This window comes from Acinonyx jubatus, chromosome A3 (assembly GCF_027475565.1).
Source record: "Acinonyx jubatus isolate Ajub_Pintada_27869175 chromosome A3, VMU_Ajub_asm_v1.0, whole genome shotgun sequence".
NCBI classification, from domain to species: Eukaryota; Metazoa; Chordata; class Mammalia; order Carnivora; family Felidae; genus Acinonyx; species Acinonyx jubatus.
The window spans coordinates 21185882-21198753 of record NC_069388.1 but is presented as its reverse complement, the minus strand read 5'-3'; the positions used below and the strand labels follow the sequence as shown (position 1 = coordinate 21198753).

The window sequence follows — 12872 nt, the reverse complement described above, 5'->3', positions numbered from 1 at the left end:
GAATCTCTGGCCTCTCCTAGGGAACTGGGCAGTGTCCTGGGTGGAATGTGTGAGAGTACTGGATGGGCTCCATGAGGTGAGAAAGGACACAAAGATGGGGCGAAGGGGAAGGGGGTGCACTGAGGTCTGTCTACTCCCCACCCTGCCTTAGGGAAGGCAATATTTTTATTTCATGAAGAAACTTCTGACTCTTCTCTACTACTTCTCTCCACCTCTCCCCCCACCAACGTCTTCTCCCTTGGAAACGGCCTCAGAGATTCTGAAAGGTGCTTTCCTTACTTCTGAGCCCGCTTGTGTGGGAGGAAGCTGAGGACGTGAGGGTACTGATTGAGAGAGCAGGTTGAGACCCAGGAGCTGTTGTGCAAAAAGAATGGCAAATTATATAAGGAGGGAAAGCGGAAGGGTGGGGGCTGGAGGCAGCCATTCATCAGTGCTTCTTAACCCTTTCCTGTTGCAAAAGCAGGCAGCCCCGGACGCTGGGAGGGATGGCTGCAGTGAGAGACATTTTCAAAAATGGTTTGTGCTGAAGGCTTTGAAGGGAGGACAGCACCACTCCCTCCTCGCCCTTTGCAGACAGGCTTTGTACTCTGGGTAAAACTGTCGGAAAAGGTAGAACAGCTCCTAATCTAGGAGATGATTCCTGGGGGAAATCAGGCTGCTTTTCAAGCGTAATTTGAAAAGCCGCTGCCTCCAAACTTCAGTGGTGGCAGGGGGTGGGGGGGCGCAGAGAGGAGAATGCCATTTATAAAGCAATCAACGCTTCGACAGAGTCAGCCATCACTCAGAATTATTTTCCGAAATTTGGCCTCTATTCCGTACTCTGGAGGAAAGGCAGTATGGGCACTTTGCTTCCAATCAAGCCCGACACAGAAGCTGGGGTAAGTCACACAAAGGGAGAGGGGCCCCCGCACTGTTCATCACGGCTGGAGCTGCGGAAAATCATTTCTAGGGCTTCTCAACTCTCCGGCACGAGCTGGAGGAAGCCTCATCAGAGGCTCCATTCATCTCACTTCTTACTTTTAAACTTTAAAGCACATATTTATGTGCCTCAAGTTGCCCATGAACCACGGCACGTCAAACAGTTTGGGGTTGATGGAAGAGGTGCATTTTCTCGTCCTGGGACTTTCGGGAACACAATTTCATCTCCAGTCTCTCTCCCTTCCAATTGCTCCTGGATGCTGCCACAAGATGAATATTCCTAAAATGCTGCTTTCCATACATTACTCACCTGTTCAAAAACCTTCTAAGGCCACTTCTTGATCTCTTACGGCTGGAATCCCTAGGTTGGCCTTCAAGGCCCTTCATAAATGTGGCCTCAGCAGCCACACCTGCTAACACATACCCTCCCAGACCGCCGGGCCATAATGGTCACCTGCCACAGACACGGGGTGGTAGCTGTCACTGGTGCCCACTGCCCACTCCGCATCTCTTCCTGGTAACCAACTGCGGTCCCTCCCTTTAGGGGAAACCACTCCACCCCAGCTCTGCCTCCATTTGGTTTGGGGGAGCTGACCTGAGCATCTGTCTCCAGGCCTGCCATGAGAATGCCGTATACGAGGCAGTGAACTACGGTCCACAGGCAGAATAATGGCTCACGGCTTATTTTGTAAGGATTTTACACATTTAGAAGGTTGTAAAAAAAAAAAAAATCAAAGAAAATGCCACACAGATCCTATGGCCTGCAAAGCCTAAAATAGTCACCATCTGGCTCTGCACAGAGAAAGTTTGCCAAAACCTGCTTGGATGCACAATGCTTGGTTTGGGGTGGGGCAAAGGACGGGCTGAGCCGAGAGGAGCTCAGCCTAGGACTTGAGTTTGGAACTGCCAGGAGGAGGTGCACACACTCCTAGGCTTATTAAAACTCAGAGAAAGAAGCCTGGAACTATTGGCCATCCTGGACACTTGATAGAGAGAGGCTGCTAGAGAAGGACGGGGAAAACAGAATCAAAATACGGAGCCTGGCTTTGGGATCTGGAGCCAGGAGAGTCCGCTGGTTACGTGAGCCAAGATGTTTCTTTCTGCTCAAGCCAGTCTGAGTTGGGTCTTCCTGTCAGTGGCAATGGAAGGAGTTATGATGAGATAAGCAGATATTGGCAAGTATCCCCGTCTGCCTTCCGGCACGTCACTTTCTGCGTCTGGAATGCCCTTTATCCTCTCTTCCTGCCAAAAGTCTCCTTGTCCCACCAGGGTCTTACCCTCCTCTGCTGGGGTTCTCCTTAGTTCCTGGGTGGTTTATTCTGAGATTTAACCATCTACTTCGTCAGCTGTAATTGTCCAGGGGAGTACGTATCGCATCCTAACAAAGCTGTGAGCGAAAGGGTCGGGTGGACGGAAGGGAAAGGATGCAGTGTCCACGCCCCGGGCACTATGCTAAACTTTTGGAAACATGACAGCACTTACCCTTCCTGCTGCAGCCATTCAAAGAGGCAGAAGCAGTAACTCCGTTTTAGAGATGGGAAAATAAAGGGAAGTGACTCACCCAAGGTCACACAGGCACTAAGAGGTAGAGTCTGAAACCAGCCCCAGCGCTGATGAGCCCCGGGTCATCCATGCTCTTTCTCCAACACGAGTCTCCTGAGGACCACACTCAACCCCTCTGGAGGATCCCTGGATCCATGTCTGTGCTTTTCTGCATCCCCCAGGAGGTGCCCACTGCCTACAGATCAGAGCTCAAAGTCTCCACCTGACACTCGAGGCCTTTCAGGACCTACCCTTAACGCCAGACAAACCAACACTCAGAAACCCTGAATGAAAGAAAAACCGTCACTGCACCAGCCGGGTTTCACAGGGGGCAACGATCGCTTTGAGAAGCCCACGTAAACAAGGACTGGAATGAGTCAGCTGGACGGGTTCAAATTAAAGTTGCTTGGGTAGAATAATAACCGGAGAGGCACTCTAATAAGGTTTTGTTTTGTCTTTTTTTAATCAAGTGCAACAATCTGCCTGCAGGAATATGAAAGCAACTCAGGATGTCTTTACTCTTTGAGGGGGAGATGGGTTTTGGAATACCATGGCAAGTCCTCCCACGCGGATTATCTCCGGGGCAGCCTCCCGAGAGCCCACGTTTTATCACGGCACAAGACGTGTGTGCGTGTTCCCCCCCGCCCCTCTTGGCACACCATTATGGCCTGCCCTGCCCAGGCGCGCTGGGAAGGCAGGCTACTTTAATCGCACTGGAAGCCTGGAAATACACGACAAGTCACACCACCTCTCTGACCTGTTTTCTCATTTGTCAGGACCTAGAGATTGAATTAGCCTCTCACTTTGCGTTCCCGGTGGAATTAGGAACAATGCTGTGAATCTTTTTACAGTACTCTCAATTAGAGGGCATCCCCCCCCCCCCTTCCCAAAGGAAATCATCCCAGAATTTTAAAGTGGAATAGAGTTAAGCGATTCTCTCTCTCTCTCAGGGGTTCTTCACTTGGGATCCCCACGGGGTCATAGGTGAAGTCTCTAGAATTATACCTAGAATTTGTGAGGTCAGCTAGGCGGACCCTGTAAGCAATGAGATGGTGCCTGACTAGTCTTGGAGGATGCGGTGCCTGGGAGTGATGGGGGAAGAGTAGGTCCTGTCATCAGATTCCCCCTGGAGGGACCCAGAATCCCCCAAATTAAGCTCTCTCTCTCTGGTCCATTCTCTCCACTCTGCAGGCGGGATTGCTGAGGCCCAAAGAGAGGGAGGGCCCCTGATGACCCAGACCAGAAGTCAGGTTGCCGCCACCTAGACCCAAGCTGGACATCCTTTGCTCTTGCAGAGAAAGACCCTAAAAAGAAATGAGGGGCCTCTCCAGACTGGTTGGGAGTCCTTGCTCCAATATGTCTCCATGCCAACTGCCTTCTGGGTTTTATAGATCTTGGGGATTATCTGCATCACTGGAGAAGTTATCTAGATGGTGCCTCACCACGCATCTGGTAAGGATGCATTCATCATTTGTAGGATCCTTCAGCACATTTGTGTGTGTGTGTGTGTGTCTGTGGCTGTGTACCTAAATTTACATAATCTGTGTTTTAAATCCCTCAGCTAAAAAAAAAAAATTGAGTATTTATCCTGCCTTTCTACATAAACTCCCTCAAGGTTACTGCATGGTTGATGAAGGGAAGGTTCCCTTTACACAAGTACCCTAGCTAAAAGCAAGCTCGTGTGGTGGGACTGAACAACACTACTGTGCATTCCCTAACGAGTGAGTGGATCCAGGCGAGGATCACCAGTGACTGCCAATCTCATAAGAGATCAGATATTATACACCTCCTGATGGAAGTAAATAATCCCACTTATGGGGGAGTGTTGCCAAAAACAAAAATGAAAACAATCAAACCGGATCACGCCTCCTGTTCTGCCTTCCCATTTACAGGAAATACAGGTGACAGGAGAAGCCTGTGAAATGACCCCCACGGGGATGTAATCAGTAAATCCAGACTGTGGGAAATGCTGTAGGATAAATGACCTTATTTCCTCAACAGAAACTTAGCGGGAAAAGAAAAGAGAGGTGGAGAGGGGATCTATAAATTAAAAGGGATTTATGAAGGGACATACAGATAACAGGAATGTATATACCTTATTTGGATCCTGATTCAACGCACTGGGGAAATGTAAACATCTAATTGCATACAACATGAAATGGTCACTGCTGATTCGTTTAGGTGTGATGATGCTTTTGGGGTTTATGTTTAAAAAAAAAGTTTGGGGGTGCCTAACTGGCTCAGACAGTTAAGCATCCGACTCTTGATTTCAGCTCAGGTCATGATCTCAGGGTTGGTGAGTTTGTGTCCGGCATCGGGCTCTGTCCACTGACAGTGTAGACCCTGCTTGGTTGGGATCCTTTCTCTCTCCCCATCTCACTGCCCCTCCCCTGCTTACACTCTGTCTCTGTCTCAAAAATAACTTAAAAAAAAAAAAAAAGGTTTGGATAGGACATCTGAGATGTGCTTCAAAATACTCCAGGGACTGGATGGGCTGGGGAGGTAAATGGGCGAGGGTAGCAATGAAAGAAGGCTGGCTGTGTGCTGGTGACTGGTCCAACAAGGTTATGGGTACACAGGGCTTGCTGTATACTATTATCCATAATAAACAGTAAAAAATAATCAATCTCTTCTTGAACAGGTATCCAAAAAATTGTCAAGAGTGTTTGTCTTTGGGGGTGCCTGGGTGGTGCAGTCGGTTAAGCGTCCGACTTCAGCCAGGTCACGATCTCGCGGTCTGTGAGTTCGAGCCCCGCGTCAGGCTCTGGGCTGATGGCTCAGAGCCTGGAGCCTGTTTCCGATTCTGTGTCTCCCTCTCTCTCTGCCCCTCCCCCGTTCATGCTCTGTCTCTCTCTGTCCCAAAAATAAATAAACGTTGAAAAAAAAAAAAAAAGAGTGTTTGTCTTTGGAGAGGGAAACCAGATGTCTGGCGAATAAGGAGGGGAGACTGACTTTTCACTGTTTCTGTTTTGTGCTGCTTGGATTTTATACCAGGGCTCCGCATTATCCATTTAAGAACTTAAACGCATTTCTTAAAAATCACCCAATTTAAATAACAAACTTTAAAGTGAGCTCTTGATCATACTGTTCGTCCAAGAGGTGCCTTTATTCCATTTTCTTCCAAATAACAGGTTAGGTACAATGAGCTGCCTCCAGCTCATTGTTTGAGGAGAGGACGTGCACGTGTCTGTGATGCAGGGCTGTGCTCTGAAGAGTCTTGGATGCGTGGTACTTCCACATGGTCGTCAGATGCCCGGGGGACACACTCGGTGCGCAGCAGAGGCCCTCCCCGCCACCTGTCCTGAGGCTCTCCGATGTGGGAGGATGTGGCGGGGACGGCCCAGGAGGCAGCTGGGGCCTCGGAGATGGTAAGCGAAGGAGTTAAGCCCTTAGAGCTGCCAGACAATGTCATTTGAAAACACCAGGTATGAAATATAAATAACAGTCAGCTACTTTCCTTCAATCCAATTTCTAAGCAGTTGTGTGATCGATCAATTTATAAATCGATCAGCTGTCTAATCCACCTTCGGAGTCTTCTCTGCTGCCGTGCCACCGCCTCGGGCCAGGGTGGGGTCGGCCCCGCATGTGGGGACAGGGGATGCTGCTGTATCCAGGTGTATGTGTGTGGGGTCACTGAAGCTCCTGGAGCAGGCGGAGCACATTGGCCGCATAGGGGTTGCCCTGTCCTGTGGTCCCCCGCAGCTGCACAGGGTGGAGGCTGGGGTGGGGAGGTGTGAACTGCTCCGGGCAGTAAAGTTCGTTCAGGAGAAACCAGGTGGAGTCCGGGTCTACCTTCATCAGGTGGAGGAAAACTCTGTGGAGAGACAGAAGGGATGGTGGGCTGAGGTCACGAGGGAGGGGAGAGAAGGGACAGAGGCCGGTGTTCTACGGAAGAGGCTGCTTATTGGGCTATTTGAGATGAAACTGGTAATAACATCAAATCCCTTCGAATAGCACAGCAAACCCACTTTAGTTCATAAGACAGGGCCATTAGGATGGTCCCAAAGTGTATAGTTTCATATCCATTGACACAGAGAAGTAATTAGTCTGAGCAGAACAATATTGACATCAAACAAGCTCTCGGCAAAGAATCCAGTTAAGTTCTGGGGTGTCAAGCAGACGTTTTCAAAGAAAACTGACGGGGCCCACCCCTCATTTCAGGCTCACAGGGCAAGCCCACACTCCTGAGTCTCCGGGTCCTCATCCTTGGCCCCCCAGCTTGCTGCTGAACTGGGTAGCTGGCCTCTTCTGGCCACCAAGAGCCAAGGATTCTTGGTAGTCTGGACATGTTCATAAAGGGATCAGACCCAGCTATTTGCCTGAGGCAGGAACGGACAGAGCCAGGCCAGTCTAGAGGCAGAGCACTGGTGTCCTCCACATGACAGGGACAGAGCTGAAGGACACAGGGCCACCTAACACCCTATGCCCACGAAGGGTGAGGCTTTTCAACTTGGGCTGAACTCTGGGGCCACACCCTTGCCTCTTATCTCCTCATATCCCATTTCTGAATGATCAACCATGTGCCCAGGACCACCACACTGGGCAGTCCAAATATAAATTTCATCCCCCTGGCTGACACAGTGGTTCAGGTTCTGGCTTTTCAACCTCAGGGAGGAGAAGGTCCTCCTCAGTTGGGCAGCTCCGTTAGCCATCCTCCCCACCTCAGTCCACAGAGCACATGCTCAGAGAAGATGACCTTCCTGGACCATTCTGTTTAGGTGGCTGCCCCCTCCTTTTCTCTTTCAGGACACCCTTCCCAGCACTCACTGTCCATCTTCCTTCCTCACAATACAGCCCCTGAGGGCAACGACCATGTCTGTTGGGTTCACCTCTGTACCTGGGCACCTGGGATGGCACATGGTAAGCTCTCAACAAGTACTTCACCCGACAGGTTCTTGTATTTAGCTAAGTGGTCTATTACACTGCACACTAATGACTTAAGATGACAGATCTCTCTGGAAAATTACATTCTATAAAAGGATCTAAAGGAGGGGCCAGCTGCTCACCACCAAGGAAGGACTAGGGAACATTACCAATAGGATTCATGTTGTCGTAGGCACCACTGCTATGTGGCCGTGGGAGATTTTTCAACTTGTCTTGCTCTCAGTCTCTAAAAATGCCTTGTTTCTAAAAATTGGGGATGTATTTCATTCAGGGTTTTGCTGAGGTTTAAATGAGAAGACACAGATCCAGACCTACACAGCGTCTAGCCCATGCGATCCCTATCTACCCAGTCATAGGGTAGATAGTATCTATTTGATGGATCACATTTTATTCTTGATGCCCATCCCTAGGAGCCTTTCCCATACTGGTGGGCATCAAATGGGAACTTAAGTGGAGCTAAATCCTGTTTTTAATTTTGTTAATCTGAAAAACCGTGCCCTCAGGGGATCTGGCTTTTACTTTGGGGAAGCCAGTCTTGCTTTCTTCCTTGGGTTTAATAGACACCTGCGAAGGAGGCAAGGTAGGCAGGTGGGAGGGGACCCTTTGAACATGTTTTTGGCCTGGTCTGTGCCTAGACAATTTAAGTTTCCTTTACTTAGGATAATCTTGTGCTTATAATCTCAGCAGTGGTTGCTGGAGAAGTGGTTAGAATATTCCAATTCACTGTTTCCACTTCACCGCAGAAAGGAGATGGGGCCTGCGTGGGAGACAATTTTTGTTTCAAAACAAAAATATCTTTGATAATTAGAGTGGCAAGGGAAATTATGAAAAAACACACCAAAAATGGGAAGCTGATTTCTATTTACACGTGACACAGTTGACAGGTTTCCCTGGTGCCAAAGACTGTCAGAATGCAAATGGTTTCGTGTGATTTTTTTTCTCCTTCTAGGACTAGAACACTTTCTCAAGCTACAGCATGGCACACGAAGGAGTATTCTGATCCGGGCAGTACCCAGCGAAGTGGTGCCCCAGCCCAGCCCACGTCAGTCAGAGCTCGGCTCTGACTTACATGGCATGAAAGCGTTGCAATGTTCTTTTTGAGTCCTTTTTAACATGCTAAATGTGGATGTTGTATTCTCTGGCAGGAAAGGAAAAAGAAAGAAGCCACTCTCTTTGCCCTGTGAAAACGCGCTTTTTTTTTTTTTTTAAGTTTATTTATTTATTTGGAGAGAGAGAGAGAGAAAGAGAACGAGTGGGGCAGGGGCAGAGACAGAGATGGGGACAGAGGATCCGAAGTGGGTTCTGCATTGACAGCAGAGAGCCTGACACGGGGCTCGAACTCACAAACCATGAGATCATGACCTGAGCCAAAGTCAGATGCTTAACCCAACCCTGTGAGAACTCGTAAATAAGATACTAACAGGGAGGCAAAGAAAACGTGCATACGAAGTTCACTTTCTATTACTGAGTAAAAGCCAAATTCTTGGGAGAATTATTTGGAGTCTCTTTCCTTAGCTATTAAATGGGTGGACTCCCCAGAATGGCAGGCAGCAATGCAAGTTCCCTCTCCTGCCTCTGCGGCTTGGAGCAAGTTAGTTTCCTCTTTCTCCAAAGGAAGATGATCACAGCCCCCACCCCCACCCTCCTCACAGGTTTGGTGCGAGGCTCTAAGGGAGATGAGGGGCAGGAAAACACTTTGAAGTATACAATGAAAACACTGTTCCTTCCAGACAGTATGTGTGTGTCTAAGGAATAATTATCACTACCAACCTTAGCAGCACCGCCACACCACAGAACCTTCTCAGACACCCTGAAAAGGGCAAAACATTTGTCTTTTGTTTCACTCATAATTTCCTTCCTACTGACTTGGTGGGGGTCCCAGTTCTCAGCCGATGGTGTTCTAATTTTGCCCGTTATTTTCAGGAAGAAGCGAATGCAATATTCTTTGCCCTCTGTGTGCCTGAGGTTGGGAGTGAATACCACGCTGTGCAACCAGGTGCTGGCAGGTGTAGCTGTGCGCTTGCTCGGCCAAAGACATGCAGCCTGCTGAACTCTAAACACCGACACACATTCTGAACCTGGACCTTGTTCACTTTAAGGCCCTGGGAGCCGAGCGGAGATCCAGCAGGTCTTGTCTGAGAGCTCAGTGGCCCAGCTTTGCTCCAAACTCTGGTACCACCTTGTCCTGGGGCTGGTTCCTGCCCATCCTGAGCTGGGGACAGGGGCTCCCAGAAAGTGAAGAGCCCAAAGCTGAAGACCTTAAAAGCCCTTGTGCGTCATCCAAAGCCAGAAGACAAAGACAGGACCTCTGCTTTGACGAGACTGGGGCAACTGCCCGGAAAATGTTCCTAATACATCGTGAGACGTGGCAGAGATGGCTGTTGAACATGCCAAATGGCCAGCTCCACGTTTTCTCAAACCCAAAGAGAAACACTTAAAAAAAAATATATGTACACCATTTAAGTCCTGAACAAAAATTTCCTTCTCCTTCCCCTAGGCCCAAATCAGTGGCTCCAGGGAGCACAGTTATCAAGAGATTATCTGGTCCCCAGAGTTTCGGGAGGCACTCAGCTGTGCCTCATGCCTCCGAGTGTCCTGAGGCGAGTGATTATCTCTCAATAACCTGTAGGGCCGTGTAGCTTAAATGATAACTTGACTTTAAAAAATTTAGAACTTGCCGTTAGGCAGTTTCTAAGCAACCTCTGTTTCCATGGCAAAGAAGCCTGGTGTTTATACTGATTTTTCACTTAAAATGCGGTTTTATTGAATTTCGCTTCATGCAGGCAGCCATTTCCCCGCACTCCAGCCCTATCTACAATTGACGGGCATCAGCAAGTACCTAATAAACTCCAGACACCAAAACCCACAGAAGCGGCTCATTCCTTTATGATCAATAGCGGACCGCTCCCGGTGACAAAGCAGGGGGCGAGGTGGCCTGGGGACATAAGCAATGTGCTACCAGAATCCGGTCAGCAGGGGCTGGGGACCATCTCCTTGTGGTTTGCCAAATGTTTCCCAGCACCTGCTCCAGCCCAGGCGCCGGGCTGGGTGCTTGGGATACAATGATAGATGGACAAAGGCTCTGGCCTCGGGGCTCCCCATGTGGGTGGGGAGAACGGACTAATCACAGAGGCCCATAGTGTACTGTGGAGAGGACCACACTAGGCGTCCCATGTGGGGTGGGGCTGGGGAAGGACTCGAGGAGGGCACGGCAAGCTGCTTCTCGGAGTAACATCGGTTCTATGGCCCCTTCCAGCCCCAGCAGTCCACAGTGGTCCTCAAGCATGGGCAACGGGTCAGTGGCAAAACCCCAAAGAAAGCCCTCTGCTGCGGATGCAAACATTACAGGGTGTACCCTCGGTCTAGACGACGTCTGCTCTAAAGACGCTCTAGAAAACCGCCAGCCAATCGAGGCCCAGTAGAGCTAAATAAACTGTAACTGAAATGCAGAGCTTCCAGCCCTCCTGGGTGACAGGCTATTCTTTCTCTGTCAATTACTTGCTTGAGGGATCTGCTGCTCCTTGTCTCCTTCTGGATTTATAAAATGCTCTCAGGAGCTGTCTGCATAAGTGCCAGTGGTAAAGAACTTGTGGCTTTGTGATCTGTTTATTTATTTATTTTGGGCTTCTAAAGAAGTTATTCAGGGATGTCTCCTTAGGAACATGATACAGGCTGTCGCTACACAGCCATGACTAAATGCAATCAGAAAATAAACTCACTCGTCGGAAAGTGGGCACACCCACAAAGTTATTCTAGCTTCCCTGCTATTCCCTCGCTGGCAGAACCTCCACACTCTTTTCTTCTCTGGCCATCTCTTCTCCCACGACTCAGTACATGCTGATGCTACAAATGAGGCTGTGTGTGTTTCCTTTTAAACAAATGGATGCTCAGGGTGTCGACGTGTCCTAGCCAGCAAGCAGTGGGGTGATGTTTCTATCTCGGTAATTTACTCTAATGGGTCTCGGTTCATTGGTTAACCAGTATTTCAAGCCTGTCCTTTCTTGCTATTCAATTTAGCTATCTTCTCCTGCGAGGAGGTCGTTTTTTGTTTCTAAATGTTGGAAATGGAGGATTATGACTTGGAGCAACGATTTACTCTCCAAATAAATACTACCAATTACCTTTGCAGCTATATGTACTCGTTAGACTTAACTATATTTACCTGTTCAAAACCATTCATCTATCGATCTAACTCCATCTCGCATCCTCACACAGAGACCGGTAATAAAAATATTTAAATGCAATGGGGACGGGATTTAAAACCATAAACACCAGTAGAAGCTTACAATGCTAATCGTACCCCTAAAGTACCACAAGACAAAGTATCATAAATGCAGTGGAATGACTCCATCGCTTTGTGCATATTTAAAAAGATATGGCACTGAGAGGACCAATCTGTTACAGACAATTCAAAAATAAGCCAGAACCTAGAAGGGTTTAAATCCCACTGGGGCAGGATTTAAAAGCAGCCCCTTCCATCTGGCTGCCTCTCCTGCCTCCAGGCCCCCTGCAGGCCTGGATCCCCCTGGCTACGAAGCCGCTGCTAGGTGCGCAGATTTCAAAGCGGCCCTGTGCCGGAGCGCCAAGGGGGCTGACTCAGGCCACATGCGGTGTTCCCTGCTCCTCAGCACTCCCCCTCCACCCCCCACCACAAAGGTGCAAACCCTGAAAGATAAAGCTATCTTGTAGCAGCCTACCTATTTTGTCCCCCCCACCCCCTTCCCCCGCCCAAGACTGTTTTCCTGGAACCTACGCTTTGGCGCTAAGCCAGCAGGCTCTGCTGATGGATGCAGGGAAGAAACAGCTCTAGGAAGTATACTTGTGTATTCACTGCAAGGGCGTTAGAGATATTAGTCACAACAGTACTCAGTGTTCTTCTAAGATGACCCATGGAGAAATTTTCTTAGGGTTCAGGACCAAGGAAGGCTGTGCTTTTTTCTACAAAGCCCTCTTCTCCCTCTTTTCTTATTTCAGGGATGCCTGGAAGTTGCACAACATATACATTGCCCTCTTTGCTGTCTGTTATGGACAGGAGAGCCACATTTAAGGCTCATCTCCAGCAAGGGTGCTGAGCTCTAGGTGTGCGCTTTCTATGTTAACCTCGGCCCCGGCGTCGCCTTGGGTTTTTCCTTTTATTATTTTTTGTTGTCGTTGCATACACTTAATTGACAAGATAGCCTAGGTCTTTTTTGGAATCAGGAAGAAGTTTAAATAATGCTAACAACCACTACTTACTTTTTCCCATGAGCTGGTATTCTCTGCTAAAGAATATAATATGCACGAGTTTACTGAATCCTGGCAATAATGTGACTGGGTGGAAGGTAACAGATATGCCTGCTCGAGTCTCGTAGGTGAGGGAGCAGAGGCTCGGAGAAGTAAAGTGACTTGTCCACGGTGCCACTGCTACCGAGCAGCAACGCGAGGCTCCCTCTAACTCGGCATTCACCTTTGCAATCTTTCAACTTTCAACACGGTACACTTGGCTCGTTAATAAAAAAAAATCTTGTGAATAAACACACATATAATAA

The 12872-nt window shown here is 48.8% G+C and overlaps 1 protein-coding gene across 4 annotated transcripts in view; it reads right to left on the bottom strand.

Annotated features, from left to right (window-relative positions):
* The window catches only part of TTI1 (TELO2 interacting protein 1), an 82084-nt gene that overhangs the window by 32312 nt on the left and 36900 nt on the right, over positions 1-12872 (bottom strand). Inside the window, exon 8 of one of the 4 annotated variants that reach the window (XM_027070068.2) lies at positions 5543-6274. The exons of the other annotated variants lie outside the window; for them this stretch is intronic. Coding sequence (XP_026925869.2) covers positions 6091-6274 — 184 coding nt within the window. The 3' untranslated portion in view covers positions 5543-6090. Of the gene's footprint in view, positions 1-5542; positions 6275-12872 lie in introns of those variants that run through there. 4 annotated transcript variants of the gene reach the window in all.